The sequence below is a fragment of the Chionomys nivalis genome, chromosome 4 (assembly GCF_950005125.1).
Source record: "Chionomys nivalis chromosome 4, mChiNiv1.1, whole genome shotgun sequence".
NCBI classification, from domain to species: domain Eukaryota; kingdom Metazoa; phylum Chordata; class Mammalia; order Rodentia; family Cricetidae; genus Chionomys; species Chionomys nivalis.
Window position 1 is genome coordinate 8,475,822 of NC_080089.1, and position 25,653 is coordinate 8,501,474.

General features: G+C 44.4%; 1 protein-coding gene across 1 annotated transcript; it reads left to right on the top strand.

The window, feature by feature from the left end:
- The first annotated feature begins 1,528 nt into the window (after positions 1 to 1,528).
- Positions 1,529 to 10,628, top strand: Mmp10 (matrix metallopeptidase 10). Its single transcript, XM_057767892.1, has 10 exons — positions 1,529 to 1,669; positions 2,259 to 2,503; positions 2,597 to 2,745; positions 3,185 to 3,310; positions 4,645 to 4,809; positions 6,368 to 6,509; positions 7,307 to 7,440; positions 8,102 to 8,261; positions 9,083 to 9,186; positions 10,315 to 10,628. Exons 1-10 carry the CDS (start codon positions 1,562 to 1,564, stop codon positions 10,413 to 10,415), a joined length of 1,434 nt encoding a protein of 477 aa, XP_057623875.1. The 5' UTR covers positions 1,529 to 1,561; the 3' UTR covers positions 10,416 to 10,628.
- Positions 10,629 to 25,653: the final 15,025 nt, after the last annotated feature.

The window sequence follows — 25,653 nt, forward strand, 5'->3', positions numbered from 1 at the left end:
ATAGGGCTTCTCCAGCACTGAGTCCACATAAAAACTCATCCCTTGAGTGATGTTACCCATTTCACAGGAAAAGGGATCATGTGGTATGCTATGTACTTGCTCGAGTGTAGCTGACTTTGTCCCATCTGCTAGTAGCCAGCTACTCTGCTCCTGATTTTCAGATTGGTATATTCTCTGTGCAGCACCTATGCTAAGTCACAATTGACAAGTTGGCCCAGGCAAGCACCCCTCACCCAAGATGTGCTTCAGTCTCCGTTGCCATGGCGTCCTCTGGTAGAGAGGTAGACGTTACTAAAAAAGTCACTCCTATATTTACTTGCTTCTTCCACTAATTTGAAATTTCATACTTCAGATACGGCAGCATTATTTTCCTTTCACTGGCAGAAAAATGTACTTTAGACATTTGGCACCCTCTGACCTCTGTATTAAGACTTGTGGGGCTGGAGAGACGACCCTGCAGGCAAGAGGACTTGCTGCTCCTCCCGCGAACCTGCTCAGTCCCTAGACGGCAGCCCACACCACCTCTAACTCCACTCTAGGGAATCTGACTTCCACTTCCAGCTTTGAGGGCATCTGAACACATGTGGTGTATACATATAAATACAAGTAAATATTTCTTTTAAAAGAGCTAATTTGGGCTTAACAGCTACTACATACTTTCTCTTTTGAAGAGCCCTCAGGTTGGCCAAAGAAGGAAATGAAAATACTTTTAATAGGTAATGTTATGTGAAGAGAAAGGACTGGAAATTCCATTGTAAACCTTAATCATTTGTGTTTTAGAAGAAGGGAAAGGATAAAAATGGAAAAGCAAAGCTGGGAAGGAGGTAGGGGGAGCATCTTCATTCAATATGCAATTAGCTGACATCCATTTGACAAGTCTTCATGGAGCCAGTGCATGGTGACATCATCATGAAACAACCGAGACTGATGACATCATCATGAAACAGACGCTGGGTGGGCACCTGGGCTTCATTTTTGGACCTTGTCCCCTCCATGTTGGCTGCCTTCTCACAGTGCACCCCACTCCCTCCCAAAGGCCAGTAAATCCATCTGGAAATTGGTAACACTTGTACACGCAAGGACTCAAAAAATAAAGTTTCTGTCATTATATCTTCCTAGATGGCCATCATCATTGCTACATTTGGAATCTTCTTCCATTAATCTATTTATTTCTTGCCTGCATGTATTTGAGCCTAATGCGTGTTGCTAAAAACAAAAACAAAAAAAACCCCACTGCTTTCAAAATATCTAAATATTGTATAAACATTAACTCTCTAGTCAGTTCCTTTTCCTCTTCACAAACACAGAAGCCACTTCCTGGAGAGTAAGCATTCTTTCCAGTGTAGTAGGGTGAGGGATTCACTGATGTAAGCCATTCCGTCTTCGTGCTGAGCTTCTATGAAAGAGCGTGCAGTCATTGAGATTAAAAATAACACACACATGAGTCATGCTGTTAGTGACCTAAACACTGACTCCCTATAAAAGAGTGGCCAAGAAGACGAAGATGTAGAAGTCAGAAACTAGAGAAGGATTGTTGTTAAAGCAAAGGCTGTCTGTCCGGATGGCGTGGCTGGCTATCCAGGTGCTGTTGTTGTGCCTGCCAATCTGTTCGGCATATCCTCTGCAGGGCGCAGTGAGGCAAGAGCCCTCAAGCATGGATTTTGCTCAGGTAAGTAATCAGCTCAAGTGAAGGACAACGGTACCTCTTTGGTCTTCCAACAGGAGTAGATGACCTGATTAGTAGTTGTGTTGGAAAATATCAAAGTGTAAGAGGTAGAAATTCCATCTTTACAGAGAAGAAAAGAGAGGCAAGGAAGTGTGTGTAATTCCTCAAGGATGGCCGATGGCAGGAGCCCAGGTTGAGAAGAGACGATGGGGAACGAAGGAAATCTCTTGTTTCGGAATTATTTGTCTTCTACAACTTCAAGAAATAATGCATACCCTAATTTTTCATTTGTGAAAAAAAGAATTTATCTAACACCATTCAGTATTAGCAGGTCTATGTTAATAATGGAAATGGGAAGACTAGATACAATCATTTATGCAGTCATACACTTCTGCCAGGTTCCTTACTCTGGTAGCATAATAAATTACAATGAAATAATAAAATGGGGAATCTTTGTGAAAAAAATCAAATTAGATATGATATCCTACTTTTCTTTCACTAAGCTGTGAAAAATTAAAATGAATATTGAGGTTTTTATAAATGGTTTAAAATTCATAGCCATAGTTTAAAACTGTACCTGTCATTCCACTAGCAATATCTAGAAAAGTACTACAACTTAGGAAAAAATGAGGAACAAGTGTTTAAAAGAAAGGACAGTAGTCCTGTTGTCAAAAAAATCCAAGAAATGCAGAAGTTCCTCGGGCTGGAGATGACAGGGAAGCTGGACTCCAACACGATGGATGTGATGCTCAAGCCCAGATGTGGCGTCCCTGACGTTGGTGGCTTCACTACCTTTCCAGGTTCGCCAAAGTGGAGGAAAAACCACCTCACCTACAGGTAGGTGATTGGGTCCAAAGTTCTCACACAGGGCTAGCACTGCCAGAGGCCTCGCAGCAACACACGTTTCCTTCTTCCACTTCTCTCATCCAGGGTTGAAAATTATACACCAGATTTACCGAGAGAGCGTGTGGATTCTGCCATTGAGAAAGCGTTGAAAGTCTGGGAGGCGGTGACCCCGCTCAAGTTCTCCAGGCTCTCTGAAGGAGAGGCGGACATCATGATCTCCTTCGCAGCTGGGGGTAATGAAGTTCTGCTCATTGTTACTCATCTGGTGTTTGAGTTGTTCAGGTTGTTAAAACAAAATGCCTCACACTGGAAAATTTAAACAGCAGAAAGATACTGCTTGGAGTCCCCAAAAATAAGAAATTCAAAATAAAGGGCTGCAGACTCAGTTTAGTGAGAGTCTGTTCTTAGGGAGCACCTGTGTTTCCTCGGGTAGCAGAAGTGGCCAAGAGGCTTCCTCAGTGCCTATCACCTGGGCACTCACTGTCACGGACCACCCACTCCCTAAGCATCTCCTAATGGAGCTGCCTGGTGACCCCATCACACTGGAGATTACATGTCAGCATGAGGACTTTGAGAGAGAGCAGCGTTCAGCCCACACAGCCCTGTGCTGTCTTACTGAAAGGGGTTTGAAGAAATTCTTACTAGTATTTCCATGAACTCGTTTTCCATCAGATCATGGAGACTATTACCCTTTTGATGGACCGGGACAGAGTCTGGCTCATGCCTACCCGCCTGGGCTTGGATTTTATGGAGATGTTCACTTCGATGAGGATGAGAAATGGACACTGGGATCCTCAGGTAGGATGAGTTCAGATGTGAGTTGTCGAAGAATAACTTGTCTAGAGCAAGTCTCAAATGGATGACTTGTTAGCTTCAACTTCTGACTATCTGTGTGGTAATCGGAAGCTCTGGTGCTCTAATCATTACTAACAAGCCGTGTAAACTGCTGCTTTCTTTGCCCACCAAGTATAATACAGTAAACGCTGCTAGGTGTCCTTTCCGCAGCCAGGGCCTTGTGAAGGGCTTCAGCATCTTAGGACTGATACTGCTCGCCACGGCAGTAAGCAGAGCTGGAAGGGCACCCGGCGCAAGATGACACCCCAGAGTTGCCCTTGACTTTAAATTCTCATTTGCGTCTCTTTCTTTTAAATGCAATGATTGGGAGCAAATGTCAGAAACTGAAGGGAGATGCTCTGCTGAAATAAACGTGCCACCTTTACTGGCTCAGAAGCCTTTCTCCTCCTCAAACTGTTTCTGGGAAACCTCATTAACTACTGTTAACTGCACTCTACTTAAATTTTGTAACTGGCATTTGAAGTTTGGAAACACGTTGTTGAAACGCCACAATTTCTGTATTTCTGAGTGTGGGTCAGACGATTACTAGGAAGCACTAACTGTGCAGGTCTGCAGCGGTAAGTACCACGTGATAAGAACGACAGTTCTTCTCTCTAAGAGTCTGAACCCCTGCTTTAATGATGAGCACCAACAGAGCCATTCATAATGTGAGGCCGCTCTGAGTCCAGCCGTGTTCATGTCATCAAAAGGCAATGGACATGATTCTGTTTATACTGGGACTTGTGCTCTTTGTATGACACCTATTACTAGGGGGTGAAATTTCTCTAAAATTTAACTTTTGATGGTTTCATAAACATAGATGATGCATTGTGAATATATTTATTTCCATTAACTTCTCTTAGGAAGGTCTTTATAACAATCAGAAGTTGATGGTGATGAAACTCCCCATAGGTTTGTTACTTGCGAAGTGGAAGATCTTATAAATAGCTTGTGCTTGATTCAAACTGTGGTGAAAACCAGTTTGTTACTAAATCCTAACTATCATTCCTCATTTCTAAACAATAAAGATATATTTTTATTGTCATGCGATTCATCTTCATCCTGTCAATAAAATAGGACTTACCACTGTTGACACAGGAGAGCAACTAGTGAACTGTCTCAGACCCTGACTTCAAGTCAACCATGAAAGACAGGTGATGAGTTTGGAGTATGCCAGTTAGTGAGCAAGCAAATGAGGAAAGGCAGTGTGTGATCCAGACGGAGCCCTGAGCAGCAGTGTGTGCGTGTTTGTGGGATAGTAACTGCTGGACTCTGAGGATCTGTGCTTTCTCAAACAGGCACCAACTTTTTCCTGGTTGCTGCTCATGAGCTTGGCCATGCCCTGGGTCTCTTTCACTCAGACAAAAAAGAATCTCTGATGTACCCAGTTTACAACTTCTCCAGAAGCCCAGCCCAGTTCCGGCTTTCTCAGGATGATATAGACGGCATTCAGTCCCTCTACGGTGAGCATGAAGAAAAAGGCCGGGATGCTTTTGTTTGCTTGCTCTTGTCATTGCGCTCTAAGAATGCAGTATGTGTCATTAAGAGCAGTAAGTTCATCTTTACCTCAGCCCTCATGACCCAGACAAATAAAAGATTGATAGCATCAGAAATAACTTAGACTTGGTACTTAAAGAACTTTCTGAGCCCAGATCTTCACAAATGAGGAAGGAGTTCAACAATTGATGAGGAGAAAAAACTGATGATACAAGTGTTTAAAAAGTGGCTAACCACTGGACCAAGGCCACAGACTTGAGTTTATCTCGAATGTAGTAAAAAGGTAGCAACAGGCGCCCACAAGGATACATGTCAGGTGTATCCCTGCTGGAGTTTATACCTCCTGTAAGGAAAGAAAAGGAACTTGCAGGCACGAAGGCTGAATGGTCAGAATGGGATGATATTCTGCTTCCCTGAGCCTGCACAACTCCCAGTTAGGAGCCTGGAGCAATGGTGACACCAGGTGACACCCAGGTTGTCAGGAGGTTCTGAACCTCAGCAGTCACTCTAAGTCCGGGGCAACCAGGCATTTACAAATAACTGTGGAGTATGAAGGAACTGTTAGGAAGAGAGATTGGGTGGAAGCCCAAGGATCCAGTGACTAGAGAAGAGTGCATGGGGTGGGCCTGAGACAAACTGGCACCTGCTGTGCTCTGTATCTGCTGAGCTGCCTCGGATCAGCCCCTCCAGCTCGTCCCTCACTCTTGTGACACCTGGAATTCCCCAACCCCACTGGCAGTCCCCACCCTTGTCACCCCTGGAACCTGCCTGACTGGAAGGAATAAGGATATTCTAAAGAGGCATTTCTATCTTTTCTTTTGTTAATGTCCAATGAAAGTGTGGACCCCATGAAATTCTAGTTTCCCTGGGAATTTCACTGTGGGCAAAGACTGAGCCCTGCAGATGGGAATGTCTCTACTGAAGAAACATTTATTCCTTATCTGACCACCTTGCAGCAGAGACAGGAGCTGAGAATGGGGGAAGGTTTACGGATAGGAAAAAATTCATTATCTGGCTTGGTTAGGTTATTTAGTTGTGCATATCCTTCTACCTACCGGTTAGGGCCCCAAGGATGGATTAGTTGCCTTATGTCTTCATCACTGTTCCAAATCGGTCACACTGAATAAATAACGTGTTTACAACTCTCATTTTTAAAAAAGATTGCTGTGTAGTGAGTCTTCAGGAAAGGTCTGTTTTTATTACATACAATGTGGGAGGGAGAGTTCACGCCCACGTGTGGGCATGTGCACCTGAGCATACATGCTATGGCATACATTTGAAGGTCAGAGGCCAACCTGTGGAGTGAGTTCTCTCCTTCCACCACGTGGGTCTTGGGAACCCATTCAAGTCATCAGGCTTGGCAGCACCAGGTCCCTTTACCAGTTGAGCCGCCTCCCTTGCCACAGGAGTGAAGGGCTGCATATTGCTACATCTCAAAACACCGTGAAAAAGTTTGGACAGTGCGTAAATTGTTAGATGCATCTGATCTTCTAACATTTGCTTCCCCTAACCTGTTCTCTTCAGGACCGCATCCCTACTCTGGTGTCACAGTGGTGCCCACATCCTCTGTCTCTCCAAGAACTGAGATCCCAACCAAGTGTGATCCTTCTCTGTCCTTTGATGCAGTCAGCACCCTGAGAGGGGAGCTCCTATTCTTTAAAGACAGGTGAGAACACAGCATTGTATTTTCCTCCCTACTTTTGGTGTTCAGTGCTCAGAAAGGAAAATAAGCTTGGGATTATATATAATGTATTTATATAGTACATATAATGTAATATGATTATAACATATTTCGGGCACATTTTAAAATCGTTCAGCTCTGATTTATATTGTATTTTAAGGATCTCCTTGGAATTGTTCAGAATATTTCTTTCTAGATTCCCAGATGATTTTTGCTCAGTAGAATATAAGATCCATTAAATCAGGGAACTTTATCTCTTATTTTTATTTTTCACTCTTTAAATATCATAACTCATGCAATTTCTAAAAGTGCCATCCATCTTTAGAGCTAAACAAGTATCTTTAGCTTTTCTAGAAAGTGCTATTATTTAAACTGACTCATTTTAGAAAAGGTGGTCTATACTTATGCACAACACTCAAACAGTACCAAAAGAAGAAAGAAAAAACCCTCCTATTCCTGCTGTCCCAGACCCTTGCCGCGTGTACCGACTGCTCCTGGCTTCCTTTGCCCCGCTTTACCAAGATTCTCACATTTTAAAAGGTGCACAACATTTTAAACGTGTCAGCCGAGTCATAAAATACTTTTGCACAGCATCAAGTTGAGTAATCTTATCGGAACAGGGTGAACAGCCCAGGTTGTACCGATCACTTGTGGGACGATGCGGTGCCTGTCACCATCACCTGAAATTACATGTGAGACAATGTAGTGCGCACTACTGTGAACAGGTGAATCTGCGCGTATTGTTGTGAGGAGAAAGACTGTTGCAGTTTTGTATATTACAGGTACCTTTGGCGCCTCTCCCACTGGAACCCCGAGCCTGAAGTTCACTTGATTTCAGCATTTTGGCCCTCTCTTCCTTCACACTTAGATGCTGCCTATGAAGCGAATAGCAAGGATAGTGTTTTCATTTTTAAAGGTAAGAACTGTATATCAATTTTTTTTTGCTTTGTTGAAATAAAGCTTACTGTAAGATGTTCGAGTGTGAGTTTTCTCCATTGTGTTAAATTTTAGAAGTTTTCTGGGAAGAACAGATCAGAATTGGTGATTGTAAATTAGCATTTTAAGCGTCTGACCTACCAAGGGCAGCCTCAGGAGGGAAGTCTGGGAAGTGGAGACTAAGAGGCTGTTAGAAGAGATGACCAGAGCTGGCTACTATGACCCAGAGGATAAATAAATATATAACTGTGAATAAATCCCGAGAAATGAATACAGAAAGGGCAGCAAATCTGCTCATCTGTTTGTTCATTTGCATTTTCCCCTCATCCAGAAAGGATTCTTTTTGAGACAAGATTTCACTATATAGCTCTGACTCGTCTGACTCACTGTGTAGACCAAACTGGCCTCGAAATCACAGAGAATCCCCTGCCTCTGCCTCTCCAGTGCTAGGATTAAAGGTGCGTGCCACCGCACCCACCCAGGAAACATTTTAAAATACCAGTTGTGAACTAAGTGTGGAGTTAGGAGTTGGAATGAAAGCCAAGACTTCAGCTTTCATCTCTATCAAACAAGGCACTATTCTCATTTCTAAAACCAACTGGTTTTACTCAAACAACATTTCTTGGGAAATTTTTCAACAGGAACTCAGTTCTGGGCAGTCCGAGGAAGTGAGGTCCAAGCAGGTTACCCTAAAAGCATCTACACTCTCGGCTTCCCTCCCACTGTCAGGAAGATTGATGCTGCTGTGAGTGACAAGGAGACGAAGAAGACCTACTTCTTTGTGGGTGACCAGTACTGGAGGTGAGATCTAGGGAGAAAGTTTGCTTGAAGCCTAATTACAGAAAGTAGTTTTCTTTCTTTCAAGATACCTGCCTACCCTCTAATGTTTCCAAACCTCAAATGTTCAGATTAAGCAAAAGATAGCATGGCGGTTCAATTTCGCAAATACAAAGGGCTTTTCCAGAGTGCACCGCTGGCCATGTATCCAGTTAGCAAAGGATGTGAGGGAGGGTGACCAAGACCACAGGCACTCTGCCTTCTCAGACATGAGGGATGGTGACCCCGAGGCCACAGGCACTCTGCCTTCTCAGACATGAGGGACGGTGAACCTGAGGCCACAGGCACATTGCCTTCTCGGACATGAGGGAAGGTGACCCCGAGGCCACAGGAACACTGCCTTCCCACTCCGTTTCCTTCCAGCACTTGGCTGCCATGCGAAGCCAGGTGCAGCCGATACAGAGCATACCAGGTCCTAGTGTGGCAGATAGCACAACTATTTTTGGCCAACTGTTTTAACTTAGCTTCCATCTTTTGTTTATATAGATTTTATTATATATTTATGACTAGTAGATTCTTGGGTTTTATATGTCCAGGCTTAGAAAATTGACACATATAGAATTTCTATAGACTATAGCAGGATATGCCTGTATCAGGAGATCACTACTCTATGAGAGCTTACAAGCCCAGGAAGTTCACGTGTTACCATACCCTCCTCCCTCACCAAAACATTTAGCACTGCACAGCTTGAAAAGCTGTCCTGGACCCCGCACTGTTAGCACGCCTCAGACCATGTGTGTGATGGGACTTATGGTGTGGCTCTGAATTCCTTTTCCATGCTGTAGATTTGATGAGAAGAGATGGCTTATGGATAAAGGCTTCCCCAGGCTGATAAAAGATGACTTTCCAGGAATCGAGCCACAGGTTGATGCCGTGTTGCAGGCATTTGGTAAGAACTTTATGTCATTGACAGTAGGAGTGTTTTAAGGTATCACAGTGAAGTGTATGTGGGCTCTTTCAACTTGAAGCTTACCATAAGAAATGTCACAACAAACATTTGCCTACAAGCTTTTAAATAACATTCACTAAAGCTTGGCAAAGTTGGTTGGTTTTCTATGATGTCAAACTTGATAAGGGTGTTAAAACAGCAATAATGAAGTGAAAATCAAAGAACTTTCAAATCCTTTGCCTTGTCTCTTTTTACTTAAATCCTGAAATGTTAACTTGTAATTGATGCAAATTTGGTCTGAAATTTGCTTTTCTTTAATAATTTTCAAGATGCTGTTCCATAACACTGGAACAACGGACAATGGTCTTTCACACCGCTGCTGCGTCATGTAAGATACAGCCAATGTGCCAGGCTGGCTGGTAGCCTTTGTCTCCTATGCCTTACTGTGCCTGGGCTCCTGTTGCAGTCTGAAATTACGTCCGTTGTTCACTAGAAAATAGAGAGTGCCGAAGTTTGTTCAAAAGACAAACTTTGATTGTTGGTAATGACTTATGGGAAAACAAAGCAGTCGTTTGTTCCCTTGAAGGCATGTCTGGGGCATCTGCCAGGGCGCCAGTCATGGTGCTCATGAGACCACGGACATTGCTTTTAAAACAACTTGCCCATAATATGTACAAAAAGAAAATGAACATCTGATTTGTTTGCTCATTTGTCTCATTCTCTTGGGTTCATTGCCTCCCATACCATGCTAGTTGGGGCAAGGGAAGTTGGAAAGAAAGGAAGGAAGCCTTAAATACTAAAATCTTTTAGAATTTTTTTAGTAGTAGTATATTCTGGTGTTGTAGCATCTAGCTTCAGAGCCAGAGAAATGAGATGGAATCCCCACTCTGCTGCTCACTGGGGCTATTGCCTTGGGAAATGTTAACCCTTTCCAGTTTTTAGTTTGCCCTCTTTCGGTTTTGGCAGACATTTTTGGTAAGGATTCACCAGTGAGTTGAAATCACACAGATCATTCAGCTTGATGCCAGGTAGACACCACCTACCGCACCCCCTCCTGTACCAGCTCCTGCTCCTTCCTAGGTATTCATACCATAAACTTGCCATCGTTTTTCTCATCTGTGTTCGCAGGGTTTTTTTATTTCTTCCACGGATCATCACAGTTTGAGTTTGACCCCAATGCCAAGATGGTGACACACACTCTGAAGAGTAACAGCTGGCTCCTGTGCTGACTGCCACGAGAAGACATACAAACACTGTAAAAGGAATCCTGTCATCGCTCACCTAATTTATTATATATCAGAATGATTATTTATTCCTGTATGTCTGTGGCTCAAGAAGATGAGCCCAGCAGATGTCCTCCTTAACTAGCATCCCTGGAACCACTGTACTTGCTCTTGAGTTACACTGCACATCTCATTGCAGTTGGTGAGATGATGCATCTTCATGGGTATTTTATTGCTTAATAAAGAGCTTTATTTTTGAACAATTCCTTGCTTCCTGGAGTAATCCCTGCTCAGAACATGAATCATGCTGTGTACTGAACATTGGACAGACAGTGTGCATGCAGGAGACACGATGAAGTCATACACCCCAGGAATGGGGACAATGGCCGTCACTATCCTCTTCTAGCCTCTGTACCAACAAAACCTTTACTTTTGCCTCATGCACATTGTATCCTTTATGTATCTAAAGAAGAACAAGATACATCAGTAATTGTCCTGTAAGACTGGAAAGGAGCCTTCTAGAATACTGAAGCCTGCAAAATGAGGTTCTAAGTTAGTCCACTTCATGCCTTGCATATAGGGAAATAAAATAATTTGCAGGCTTAGTCATCTCTTCATTTCTTTGGGTTTTGTTTGTTTGTTTGTTTGTTTGTTTGTTTTTTGAGACAGGGTTTCTTTGTAGTTTTGGAGCCTGTCCTGGAACTAGTTCTTGTAGACCAGGCTGGCCTCGAACTCACAGAGATGTCTCTTCATTTCTTCACTGGTACTCCTTCCTGTCACAGAAACTGGATTTCTCACAACAACTTCTCTCCTTCATCAAAACATTCTCATTAGAATTTTGTTTTAAAAGTTTTTGGGTCCCATTGACTTGCATGCATTTTTATTATCTATAGTGGCTGCCCCTTAAGCAATGGTTTCAGCCACAAGGGCCATAGCCTGAGGAGATTCTGTTCCCTTAGGCACTGGTTCTTTCAAAGATACTAAGGGAAACATCTAAATCTAAAGAACTCAAAACTCAAGATTTGAGGTGGAATTCAGTTTGCTCAGAGAGACTGAATGGCAAGTAGCTAAACCTTTCTCTTCGCTGGGGTCTTCCAAACAACCCAGCACCTTTCTCTCTGCCCCCAGTTAAAACCCCCTTACTACACATGGTTTCTCCTTCCAACTTTCTGTCAGTTCCTTGCTGAATCTACCTCCTGCATGCAGGTTAATTTTATTTAATCCAAGTCATCGTTGAATTGTTAACAAAAGCAGTAAGGAAAAAATGCAATACTCCTTAAAATAATATTCCCCAACATTTCTCCCTTTTTCCTTAGCAAAAATGAAAAGTTTTAACTTTAACACAGTAAGACTGTATAAAGTAAGAACAATTATCAAGTAAAAAATATATTAATGATCTACTGAATTACAATTCATTTGTGCCTGATAAAGAAAATAATCCATAATCTGTCCTATCTTAGTAAATCTAACATTTTATACCTAATTTACTTTCTATCATATCTAAGGAAAACTGCAACTATAACTATCCGGTCTTCAACTCTGTCAAAAACACCAGAAGGATATAATAATATTATTTAAGTATCAAAAGTAGCACTGAAAACAACTTCCAAAAACTCTAGAGATGACAGAGACAGTCACCTAAAGTTCCTCTGCAATGCTGGGCTTTTCATCTTCAGCCTACAGGCCCATAGTATCTAACAGGCATTTCAGTAGAGCAGGAAAATAGAAATACTGTCCTACCTATATTGGGAAAAAATTTTTTAATTCACTTCCCTCTGTGTCCTGCAGAATGTCTGGTAGTTTCTTCTGTGAAGTACAAACCCTGAAGGACCATCCCATCTTGTTTTAGCAAAATTCAGCAGTCACTATCCTGTGGGTCCTGCATGTCCAGTTTATATAACATACTATCAAGCAGTCCAGGCAAGAGCAGCTTCTTGACCAAATGGCTAGCCTTGCCATATTGAAATCAAACTCCATAAGGAGTTCCTTGAATACCCATAATCTCCGATGTAAATTGGCGCTATCAGGAGCAAATGTGTCTCATTATCATGAAAAGCCGTAAGTTAAACAAATGTTTTAAACATAATATCCGGTAGGTCTTTGAAAGGTTGGAAGACCATTTATCCATCTAAAATATATCTCTATATGATCTGGAAAGCATACCTAACATATTTACAATTTTGATTGTTATAAATGACTAGCCATTAACCTATTTTTCCTGATTATTTTATATAGTTTATAATAATAGCTTTAAAAAACTAGAACTTTGCTCCACTGGAGCAGGCCCGGGTCAGCAACCTCTGTGGGACCAGGCCCAGGCCAGCAACCTCTGTTGGAGCAGGCCCAAGTGAGCAACCTCCACTGGACTATGTCCAAGCAAATGACCTCTGCTGGAAGAGGCCCAAACCATCAACCTTCGTAGGAGCAAGCACAAGGGAACACCTGATTGGGGGAGAGTCTTCTGTTTTGTGTTAATTTCATTGGTTAAATAAAGAGACTGCCTTGGTCCTCATAGGACAGAAAATTATGTAGGTGGAGTAGACAAACAGAATGCTGGGAGAAAGAAGTCGAGTCAGTCAGTCGCCATGATTCTCCCACTCCAGACAGATGCAGATTAAGATCCTTCCTGGTAAGCCAGCTCGTGGTGCTACACAAAATATTAGAAATGGGTTAGATCAATATGTAAGAGCTAGCCAATAAGAGGTTATAACTAATGGGCCAAGCAGTGTTTAAAAGAATACAATTTGTGTGTTGTTATTTCAGGGCATAAGCTAGCCAGGTGGCCAGGAGCTGGGGCAGCAGGGAAGCAGCCCGCAGCTCCATACTACAAATGCCCTCTGAGGGAGCAGGCATGAGCCAGCGCTACCTCTGTGGGACTGGCCAGAGCCAGCAGCCTCCGCAGGACCAGGCCCAGACCAGTGACCTCTGCCAGAGTAGGCCCAAATAAATGACCTTCATGGGTCCAGACCTCCTCTGGAGCTGGCCAGAGCCAGCGACCTCTACCAGAGTAGGCCAAAGCCTACTGCATAAGCAGGTTCAAGTCAGGGACATCTGTGTGAGTAGACCTGAGTCAGCAACCTCCACCAGAGCAGACCCAAGACAGAGACCACTGTGGGAGCCAGCCATGATAAGCTAAGTATGGGCAGGGCACCCAAAGGAAGTTCCAACCATTATCACCTGCCAGAGTAGAACTCTGACCCTCGATAAATTTAATAAGAGGCCTGAGTCTCAGTAATTTACCCTGAAGAAATACATGGCTGCAGGAAAGAACCACAAGCTGAGATAACCTGACCCCCACCCAAGAACAGACCATTCAAAGGAAATGCCTAACGTTCCAACCACTGTAGATAGGATCACCTGCCAGCACACCTCACCAGGACACCTCTAGACAAATGTCAGCCAATCAGGGGTCTTGAACCTCAGAGATCTCTCACCCTTACCTTTACTACTATAAAAGCCCAATTCTAATTGAGCTCAGGGCTCTCCGGTTATTCCAATACCTTGGACGTGTGGAGAGACTGAGTTTGCAAACTTGATTAAAATAAAGGCTCTTTGCTTTTACATATGGGACTTGGTTTTCTTGTTGGCTTGCGGGGATTGCCCAGATGCACAACAACCTCCACAGGTGACCTACGTGGGACCAGGCCTGAGCAATCAACCTCTGCTAGAGCAGGCCCGAGCCAGCAACCTCCATCAGAGCAGGCCCACCCGAGATAGTGACTTCCACAGGAACAGGCACAAGCCAGTGACCTTTGTGGGACCAGGCCTGAGGCAGCAACCTCTGTGGGAGCAGGTCCAGGCCAGTGACCTCCATGGGAAATTGCAAAGCTACCTTAAGAAAAGAATATTTAAGAGCTGCAAGGGAAAAAGACCATGTAACATATAAGGCAGACCTACCTATCTGTGGGGGCCGAGAAATGCAGGTCCATTTCCCACCTTATCTTATGTCAGAGAGTTTGGGGAATAACAAGGATTAATCATACCTAGCTGCCTGGCCCCTTTTTGAAGTTAATATAGCTCAACGCCATCCTGACAGGTGGTCAGGAAATGCCAAGGTACTTCTGCTCCTTCCATTGTACCTATGAGGTCACCCGGGGAGGGGCTGTTTTCTCCCTATGTGACCAAGTGTACGTGAGTATACGTGACTTGGGTCTTCTTGCTACCTAGACAACAGAATGACTCTGTGAGTTCACCTCTTGTACAGTGTTAATGAAACCTTTTGTTACTTTCTCCCATAGTTTATGTTACGTATAAAAGTTGTGGAAAAATAAACGTGGGTGATTTTTCAGGATCTGAATAATCCCTGAATCTCCCTCCCAATACTGTCTTGTGGTTTTCTGTCTTTATTTTCCCATGCCTCTACACTGGTAAGAAGTATTTTTGTTGAGGCCAGTCCTCAACATATGGTGGAACAATGTTGAACCCCGAAAAATCACAGAAAAGTGACCAGGCATACAAGGGAGATCGTGAAGAACCCCGCGAGAAAACTGTACCATAGGTGGAGAGGTGAGTAACGAGCGCTCTGAAATAAACAGAAAAAGGGAAGAGAAAAGTGGGGAAGCAATCAGGAGTATAAAGGAAATAGTATTCAACTATCTGTACTGTGGCTGGGATGTATTTTGATAGCTAGAGAAGCTAAAGAGAAGCAGAAACGAAGAGATTTATTTAGAGTTTGTAAATAGTATATTCCCGCCCCTGGGCTGGCAACTATTCTCTGCCTTCCGGCTGCTCCAGGTCTCCCAGGGACAAGGTAAGGCCCAGCCTTCCCCTGAAAACTGAGGTGCTTAGCTCACCAAGCCGCTGCCTCTGTGGCTGCAGAAAGGGTAGGAAGAGAGAAGGAAATGTTTGCCTTCGCCCTGCCAGGACCTAGGTGACCACTGAGATTGGGCAGTCCATGCACTTGTCGCTGTAACCAGCTGTGTGGTGGAGCCAGGAAAGGCTGGGGAAAAGGAGGTTTAAAGGGCTATACCTCCCACAGCCAGCGCCCAGAGCAGGTAAGAGGCTAATTGGCCCGTGAGCCAAGGAGCCTATATAAATAATTCTAGAGCTTTTAAGAGAGCAGAGGACGCAGGAATTCTCCTAATTTTGTGATTACAAGATTTAAAATAAAAAGACAAAAATAGTTTTAAAAAACCAGCATACTATACCTGCCTGAGCTTGTGATCTCATGCTGCAGTCTAAAAGCTGCTACAATGGCAGATACTCTTAACACTGGCTTCCATTGAGATTGTTATATGTAAAAAACATGGCCTGTACTCTTCCCAGAGCAGGAAATGAGGGACAGACCATCTTGTCCCAGGCAGGATGACCAATGGGCAGAGGGAGCATGGTGTGCCCCCTCCACTTACACTCCGCCCCCCTTGTATCCCTCCCACTACCCCCACCCCATGCTGCCTGGCTTCAGCTAAGAGCTGACAGCTAAGATGCAAAACAGTAGCCTCAGAGAACTGCAGGTTCAGGCTAGTCAAGGTCTCTGAGAATGTAAACAAGCAGGTTAAATATGCTTTCTTTTTTCCAGTTTCCATTTTTTGCTTCTTTGTCAAAAATCTGGTGTTCATAGGTGTGTGGATTGATATTAGTTCCATTGGTTCTCATATCTGTTTTTATACCAATATCAGGCTGTTTTCAGTACTGTAGTGCTGAGTCTTTTTTTTAAAAAAAAATTTATTTATTATGTATACAACATTCCTTCCATGTATGCTTGCATGCCAGAAGAGGGCACCAGACCTCATCATAGATAGCTATGAGCCACCATGTGGTTGCTGGAAATTGAACTCAGGACCTCTGGAAGAGCAGTCAGTGCTCTTAACCTCTGACCCATCTCTCCAGCCCCTGTAGTGCTGAGTCTTGATGTAGGTTGTTGACTAAATCTCTAAGAAATTGCCAAACTGGTATCCAAATGGCTATGCCAGTTTGCACTCCCACCAGCAATGCAGGAGTGTTCCCTTCCCTCCACAACCTCTCCAGCATAAGTTGTCATCAGTGTTTCTGATCTTGGCCATTCTTACAGGAGTAAGATGGAATCTCAGAGTTGTTTTGATTTGCATTTCTGCTACGTAAAAATGTTGAGCATTTCTTAAGTGTCTTCCAGTCATTTTAGTTTCACCTGTTGAAAGTTCTTTGTTTAGGTCTGTACTACATTTTTTTATTAGATTATTTGTTCTTTTGATGACAATTTCTTAAGTTCTTTACATATTTTGGAGATCAGCCTTCTGTTCAGTATGGAGTAAGGGAAGAACTTTGCCCATTCTGTCTTGTGTAGGGATAAGCCCCACCCATTAGGGGGCATGTTTGCCTCGGGCTAATGTTTACTGATAAATCTGCCGGGCGTGATCCCAGCAGCCCTTTTCTCTGTGGTCCTGTAAGTCTATTTCCCCATTAAAGCTGTATATATTTTTATAATCTGTCTGCATTCATTTACGTCGTTACAGTCTTGCTGACTGTGTCCTTTGCTTTACAGATTCTCACTTTCAGGAGGTCCCATTTATTAATTATTTCTCTCAGTGTCTGTGCCACTGGGGTTATATTTAGGAAGTGACCTCCTGTGTCAATGCGTTTTAGTGCACTTCCAACCTTTTCTTCTATGAGGTTCTACTGTGGGACAACGGTCCTTTATCCTGTCACTTCTATCATTTTTAATAAAATGCTGATTGGCTAGTAGCCAGGCAGAAAGTATAGGCTGGGAGACGAGAACAGGAGAATTCTGGGAAGAGGAAAGAGTCAGTCTGCAGCTGTCACCCAGACACAGAGGAAGCAAGGTGTAACTGCCTTGCCAAAAAAGATACCAAACCACGTGGCTAACACAGACAAGAATTATGGGCTAATATAAGTTAATAAGAAGCCTGAGCTAATAGGCCAATCAGTTTATAATTAATGTAGACCTCTGTGTGTTTCTTTGGGACTAAACAGCTGTGGGACCAGGAAGGACAGAAATGTCAGTCAATTAGGTTCAGTGTGGTTGGTTTTATGTTGATGTCTTTGATCCATTTGTGCATGACAATAGCTATGGATCTATTTTCATTCTTCTACATCATTTGTTAAGTATGCTTTCTTTTTTTCTATTTTCCTGTCAGCTAAGCAGACTTGCAATTTGGATTACAAAGATAGCTTACAAACTTTTAATAAAACTTCCAGTGCAGGATGGAGAGATGGATCAGAGGTTAAGAGCCCAGGTTTCTCTTCTAGAGGTCCTGAGTTCAATTCCCAGCAATCACATGATGGCTCACAATTATCCATAGTGAGATCTGGCACCCTCTTCTGTCATGTATATATATCCAGCCAGAATACTGCATACATAATAAATAAAATAAAATGTCCAATGCTAAGTTAAAGGATGTTATGCTAAATATCCCGATAGAAAGATATGCATATGAAGAAAGTGGGAAGTAGCCTTGAACACGTTGGCACAGAAGACTACTTCCTAAATGCAACACCAGTAGCACAGACACTGTGAGTAACAATCAATAAACAGAACCTCCTGAAATAGAGAAGTTTCTGTAAGGCAAAGGACACAGTAAACAAGACTAAATGATAGCCTACAGAATGGGAAAAGATCTTCCCCAACATCACATCTGACAGAGGACTGATCTCCTTGGTCAGAATGGCTGTTATGAAGAAAACAGATGAGAAAAAAATGCTGGCCAGGATGTGGAGAAAGGAGAACTCAAAACATAAGATTGTGCAGAGGTTCCCAAAATGAACAAACTGAAAATAGAATTACCATGTGCCCCAGCTGTACCAATACCAGGGATCTACCCAGAGCCATACAACAGAGAAACATCGACCTCTGCTAACAACTGCACTGTTCACAATGGCTTGGAAAGAGCCTGTCTGGATGGCCATCAGGAGATAATGGGGAAAGAAAAAACAGCCCATGTGCATAGCAAGATTTTATGCAGCCTTAAGAAATGGACTCTTGACGTCCGCAGGAAAATGGGTGCACCTGAAAGTCATTATGCTAAATAAGCCATACTCAGGAAAACAAATACAGCATGTTTTCTCTTATATAGGAGAGCATAGGGTTAATTTGTGTGCATTTGTGTCTGTATGTGTGCGTGTGTGTATATATGAGCATGTGTGTGTCTCTGTATGTAGATATATGTGTTGTGTGTGTTTATGAGTGTGCTATGTATGTATGAATTTGTGGTGTGTGTCTGTATGATGTATACATATATATATGTGTGTCTGTGGTATTTGTGTGTGGTGTATATATGTGTGTGTGTCTGTGGTGTATGTGTATCTGTGATATGTTTATGTGTCTGCTGTGTTTTTGTCTGGCATGTATATATGTGTGGTGTATGTGTATCTGTGATATGTTTGTCTCTGTGTGTGGTATATGTGATGTGTGTATGTTTGTAGGCCACAGAGCTAGAAAGAAGGTGCAGTGAGGTGGAGGTGTAACACTGGAAGACAATGAGGTGGAGGTGTAACATGGTAGTGCAGTGAGGTGGATGTGTAACACGGGAGTGCAGTGAGGTGCAGGTGTAACACTGGAGTGCAGTGAGGTACAGGTATAACACTGGAGTGCAGTGAGTTACAGGTGTAACACGTGAGGACAGTGAGGTGGAGGTGTAACACCTGAGTGCAGTGAGGTGGAGGTGTAACACTGAAGTGTAGTGAGGTGAAGGTGTAACACTAGAGGGCAGTGAGGTGAAGGTGTAACACTGGAGTACAGTGAGGTGGAGGTATAACACGGGAGTGCAGTAAGGTGGAGGTGTAACACGGGAGTGCAGTGAGGTGGAGGTGTAACACTGGAGTGCAGTGAGGTGGAGGTGTAAAGTGCAGTGAGATGGAGGTGTAACACGGGAGTGCAATGAGGTGGAGGTGTAACACGGGAGTGCAGTGAGGTGCAGGTGTAACACTGGAGTGCAGTGAGGTGCAGGTGTAACACTGGAGTGCAGTGAGGTGGAGGTATAAAGTGCAGTGAGGTGCAGGTGTAACACGGGAGTGCAGTGAGGTGCAGGTGTAACACTGGAGTGCAGTGAGGTGCAGGTGTAACACTGGAGTGCAGTGAGGTGCAGGTGTAACACTGGAGTGCAGTGAGGTGCAGGTGTAACACTGGAGTGCAGTGAGGTGCAGGTATAAAGTGCAGTGAGGTGCAGGTGTGACATGGGAGTGCAGTGAGGTGCAGGTGTAACACTGGAGTGCAGTGAGGTGCAGGTGTAACACTGGAGTGCAGTGAGGTGCAGGTGTAACACTGGAGGGCTGTGAGGTGGAGATATAACACATTAGCATACATTTTGAGTTTTTCTTCACCATTTTTCTTTAAAAATATAATATTTCTGGGTGTGCTGGGTATATCTATAATCTGAAACCTGAGCTGACTATAACTGAGGATTACAAGTTCAAGTTCCGTCTAGACTACATAACAAGACCCCAGCCCAAGGCAAAACAAACAAACAAACCTGTCCTTCCCAAGGTGTGAGTATGTGTGTTTGAAAATGCAGTTTAGGGTCAGAGTTAGAAGCACATCACTGATCTGCTAATACAAACCCCACAGATGCGGCCAATGAGAGCAGCGCAAATGGTACCGGGGCAGAGCTTGCCCTGCGTGATTCTGATGCACAGATTTCACACAGGGACTCCTCTGCATCACCAGCTGTCAAGGAGAGTGGTGGGGAAGTTTTGGGTGGTAAATATGGAGTTACTTCTGTTGTTCTTGTGGCTCTGCCCTGAAGGCAGGGCTGTGCTTAATGTCACTCAGTGGCATTGCACTTCCCAGAGGGTTAGGGAAGATCTGTGGCTGAGGCAGCAACTGCTTTCCCCTGGGAACAAAGAGGGGAGAGAACAGGAATCGTTCGCAGCAAGCACCAAGGAGGGCTTTTCTGCTACCAGGCTGGGCTAAGGTTTCAATCAATGCCTTATTTGGTTTGCTGTGGTAATGGTGAATTAAAAGAAAGATAAATTTATTGGCTCTTTTGAAAATGTGATTCATTTGACCCGAACGGTGACTGTGGAAATGCCTGTTTATGGAAGAGCTCCAGACCTCAGTCAGCCATACTGGAGCAATATTCAGCTCCAGAACTCTGCCTTCTGAGGGCTGCCCGTTCTCCGGCTGCCGGGGAAATGAACTGTGAGAGCTGAGATGAGTTGTGCTGTCCGCATTCTCTAGCCAGTGTCTTTATGGGCTTCCTGCCTCTGGAGTTGCTGAGCTGCCTCCTTCAGGGTGCCTCCGATTTTACAGCCTTCAATGCCCCCAAGGTGCCTCATCCTCTCTGAGGAGTGGATGGCCGTGGGATGGGAGCAAGGTGGAGGGAATGGGAAGAGAGGAGGGAGTGGGAACTGGGAATCTATGTAAAATGAGAAAAGATAGTTTGTTTTCTTTTTTAAAAAAATAAAATTAAAAAACAGAAAGAAAAACCAGTGATACTCGGTCCTGCCTCAATTTAGTGTGCCAAACTTTGCTGACTACCCATGGGAGGCCTTATTCCTTTAGGAGGAGTGGATAGCAGGAGGTTGACGGGGAGGTGGAGGAAGTGGAAGGAGGGAGGGGTGGGATGGGGAACTGTGGTTAGTATGTAAAATGAACAAAAATTAAAAAACAAAAACAAGACAAAAAACCACGAGGCCCCTTTGCACTAAGACGTTTGGATCATGATGGCACTCAGAACCCACCCTCAGGGCACTGGTGGAGTGCTGCATTTGTGCCCCTTCTTGTGTGCTTGCTGACTTAGGCACAGGACTAGCAGATGGCATCCTTCACGTATCTAACGCTGAAAAGCTCTGAGTGCTCTTCCCCCAGCCCACCCCTCTGACGAGCGGCTCCTTCCTCAGTATTCCCAGGCTCCGTCTGGAAGCATCAGTCTTATTTTTTTTCCTATATTTTATTGCTTTATAAACAATACCATTCAAAATTTCCACTTCCTCTCCTCCTCCAGTTCCCTCCTGCTCCCTATTCCCTCCCTCCCTCCCCCTCAAGTCCTAAGAGAAGGCAGGGTACCCTGGCCTGTGGGAAGTCCAAGGCCCTCCCCTCTCCATCAGTCTTCATTACCTTGCTCACAGACCATACTCTATGGTTTACCACCAATGCAGTCCACCTCTGTCCTGATGGGACGGGGAGCGTCTTAAGGGATAACCTGTAAAAATGGCAGAGTGGACAAGAACCTACAGGACTGCTATGTAACCCTAATAACCATCTACCTCTACGTCAAATTCTCTTTCACGTACAGAAAGCTCACCCTCCTTCAAATCCAGCTTTTTTCCGACTTGGTCAGATGGATTTAAAAGTCTGAGGTATCTAGCAAGTCTTGAAATCAATTTTGGCATGACGAATTTCTAAGAACACACAATAAATCTGTTCAGAACAGAGAATGCAGTTGATCCTGCATTGAAAACTGCCCAGGTGTGGTGCTGACGTGAAGACACAGACCCACAGGTAAACACACACTTAAACTGAGAGAAAGGCCAGGCATGTGGTGCATGATCCCAACAGTCATTTCAGTCAAGGCAACTAGGTGGCAACTTTGGGGCCAGCCTGGGCTACACAATGAAACACCATCAGAAAAAAAAGTGAGCTGAAAACCAGAGTTCGATCTCAATTTAGTGGAACAGGCGAGGTTTGAAGAGGAAGTGAAGATCAAGAAGAGGAAGGAACAGAGAGCAGTCTGACAGTAGCGAAGCCCCGTAGGGAGATCAGAAGCCACTGGCTAAGGAGGCTGCTAAAGGAGCAAGGTGAAGCACACACATCTGAGGACTTAGGTGACAAGCCATAGCTAACCTAGTACAAAGCAAGAATCTGTGAACAGGAGGCAAAGCGAAGACCAGTAGCAGTCTCTTGGCACTTCCGGATTCCGTCAGGGACTTATGAACAGACTTGGGTCTGTCGGGGAACCAAACTGCTTTCTCCTCCGTATTCACCACACTCTACCGTACTGACCAGTTCTCTGGGTGTCCCAGTGCCACCTCGCTTTTCTACAGTTTTTACTACGGCACTGCCTCGCTAGCGTTAGTGAAGACCCCACAGAGCAAGCGCTCAATCACATAACCCTGTTCTTCACTTCAGATGCCAAGTGCAGAGCTGAGCCTTATGAGCTCTGGAGACCGGCCCGTTACCAGGATTTCCTATCACCTCTCTTTATGTGGAATACTGCTACAATGCTCACAGAGTCCGGGGGAAGCTCACAGAGGGTAGAGAAAGAGAAGCACAGAGCCCAGCACCCTCCCCAAACACCATCCTCTACTCTGCTCACTATCCAGGACTCTCTCCTGTCCCCACTGGGGGAGCTGTTACCAAGGATTATATCAATAGTATAATCTCCTCTGTAGAAGATAGTGCTGCAAACTTTGAACCACAATTTGACCTTTCAGGTGACCAATCCTGCCCAGGATCCCACAAAACGTCACCTCATGAAACAAATGAAGCTTCCATCATGCAGGAAATCCCAAGGGTGCGGCAGCTGTGTATCAGGAATCACAACCAAAGAGCAGATACCAGAATAAAACATTCGCTTACTACTGGTGTTTCATGAGTGTTCAGATCTTATCTCAGGAAATAGGCAGAAGCTAAAAATTAGAGCAAAAGATTCTCCTAGCACCCAGGACATCCCAAATCAAGTCAGTATACTGAAGACTAATTTTTCCCAATTCAAAATTTTGTGTTAGTGGCCACGTTGGACACAATCATCTACCAAGAATGTCGCCAGATGGCAAGGTTCAAAACTGATGGAATGATTCTGCCTCAAGATCTGAAACCAAACCTGGATGGGAGCTTGAATTATATTGATAGCGGCTCTGTACCTGTGACTCCATGTAAGGAGTCATGGCCTTAAGTGTCCATTGCTGAGTAAAACCCACCACCAAGTCCACAGCTGGAAACATTGCTTCTGTGCTCAGGGCTGACTCCGCTGCGTCCTCGGCAGAGGGTCTGTCTCGGGGCTTCCTCTAGCTTGGCATCCTCATTTGGAAGTTTTACCTGGGAAAGTTAGCTTCCAAACTCACTCGGGATGGCCATATGTTTGCTTTCTTTTCATTGTCATTGTCTGTGGCTATGGGTTAGCAAACCTCATGGTGTTCTCAGGGTCCTCTGTCTCCTAAAGTTTAAGCCACCGACCCCCTCCTGAAACTGCAGGCATGTTCCCAAATCCTTGAGCTGGAACCCAGCAGAGGCAGAAGGATGGAAAGAGTTCACCTTACTTCTCTCTAAGAATTCTCATCACTTTGTCATGAATCCTGGCTTAGTCCTGACGTGGGGTCTATGAAATGGTACGAAATGTGTGCGGTAGCCATAATGGGGACTCACACCATCCTCACTACCATCTCGTATCAGTAAGTCACTGAACTTCTCCAAGAAAAGCAGACATGTAAGTGGGAAAACAAAAGCCAGAGCATAGTGAATGAAAATGAGGACACGGCCGCTCCTAGGTGTGATTGATTGAGGAGGAGGTTTTTGTATAGTTCTGAAGGAGAGCACAACCACAGGCATCTGGAAGAGTCCAGACTGAACATGGTCAGAGAGGATGTAAAAGCAAGAGAGGAAGAGAAGAGAGAGGACCAAGAGGATTCATGGGAACCGAAAGACCCAGAGCAGAGACCAAGGAGGCCAAGAGAAAGGGAGAACCGAGAGAGCATGTGGTCAACGTCTCTGAGGTTATAGAGGAATCAGAAGCTGGGGTAGGGAAGTGAAGCCCAATCCATGGGTTGGAGAGGGTTGGATGGGGGCGCGGTGATAGGTGCTAAGAGGAGCGATGGGTACCCAGTGGGACATCTCCTAGGTTTCTGTGGGACCTGATGCAGGCGGGAAGGGGGAGGAAAGGTGGCCCACGAGGAAGCAGGAACAGCAGAGAGTGTTCGGGTCTCCAAGCATCTCTGGTGAAGGGCTACAGTCTTTACATTTCCAGTAAGTCACAGAATCATACTTCTGGGAAATAGCAAAGATGAGAAATTAGTGAGAAAGGAAATGCAAAGATGTTAAGACTGTCACATACGTTTGCTTTGCCTAGCGTTTCCCGTACCCCAAGCTGGTCTTGAACTCACTGCGTAGCTGAGGATGACACTCAAGTTCTGATTTTCCAACCCCGCTCCTGAGCACAGGAGTTAGCTGTGGGTGCCACTAAGCCTGGCTATCTCTTACTGTGAGAGAAGTTGGGATCTGTGCATGCTAGGCAAGAACCCCACAACTGAGCTGTGTCCCTAGCCCTGTTTTTAAATAATTATATTCATAGTACACATCACCCTGCCAGACTACTCTAAGAACTTATTGTTTTAAGTACTTGTTCTCTAGTGTTTTTTTTATAAATTCCATTATAGAATAATAAGCAAACAATTTGTGGGCAACAGAGACCACATTTTGAATAATGTTGGTTTATAATCCATAAACAGAGATGGCTTTACAGACAGGAAAAGCACTGGAGCTCTCTACTGCCAGAAACAACTTCTACACGCATCCGCTACTTAGGCTGCTGAGAACCAGGTCTAGACGCCTGGGTGACTGGTACAGCAGACTCTACAGCACCCTTGTTACTAGAAAAGAAGAAATTCTGTTAGGACAATGGGATTCCAGCAGCTGGAGCCAGGAGAGCTGGGAGTGCTTGGAACTGGGGTCATTACTGCAAGCCTTCAATTCAGTCACGCAACCCCATATTCGCTGAGAGAGTCTCATCTTTGTCCTCCTGGCTCTGTGGAATCACCTGCCCAACTGCTCCCCAAATATTCACCATGCTCCACAGTAGCCATTGCCTGGATATTTAACATGAAGAATGGGTGTGGGTTGTCGGGTCACAGCTGGAGAGGAAGAATGCCCCAAGAAACTCTATGAGCCATGGCTGGGAGGTATTAAATAACACGCTGTATTTGGGAAAATTCCAAGGATATGTTTAGTAGAGTCTAGAAGCGGGAGGATTCTTATGGTATGCTTTTGAGAAAAAAAAAAATGAAGCACTCAGCTTTTCAATTGATAGCTGAGAGTATGAAACTTTAATCTGCAAAACAATTGCAACGAAAGTCTTCACTTTACTGCTTAACGGTTTATTCAGTCACTAATCATTAGACCTCGGCACCAAATCTGCTTTGAAGCTCCCCGGTTGTAAGTTAAAAATAAAGGCCGAGGTCTAGTAGAGCCTGCCTGCAATCCTAGCACTCAGCTGAGGCAGGGGGATTGAGAGTTCAGAGTCAGACTGAGGTATGGAGCAAGACCCACACACAAAGCAGCAAACACTGGCCTGGGAAGTGGCTTGCGGACAGACTGCTTGCTGCCGGCCAGTGAGGACCTACCTGTCCGTCCAAAGAATCCACAGAAAACAGGACACAG

What these genes read in the sequence shown, in the direction of transcription:
- Mmp10 (XM_057767892.1), top strand. Translation starts at nt 1,562, where the DNA reads ATGGCGTGGCTGGCTATCCAGGTGCTGTTGTTGTGCCTGCCAATCTGT. An exon ending in CAAGCATGGATTTTGCTCAG is followed by an intron (nt 1,670 to 2,258) that starts GTAAGTAATCAG and finishes TCATTCCACTAG; the next exon opens with CAATATCTAGAAAAGTACTA. An exon ending in ATGGACACTGGGATCCTCAG is followed by an intron (nt 3,311 to 4,644) that starts GTAGGATGAGTT and finishes TTTCTCAAACAG; the next exon opens with GCACCAACTTTTTCCTGGTT.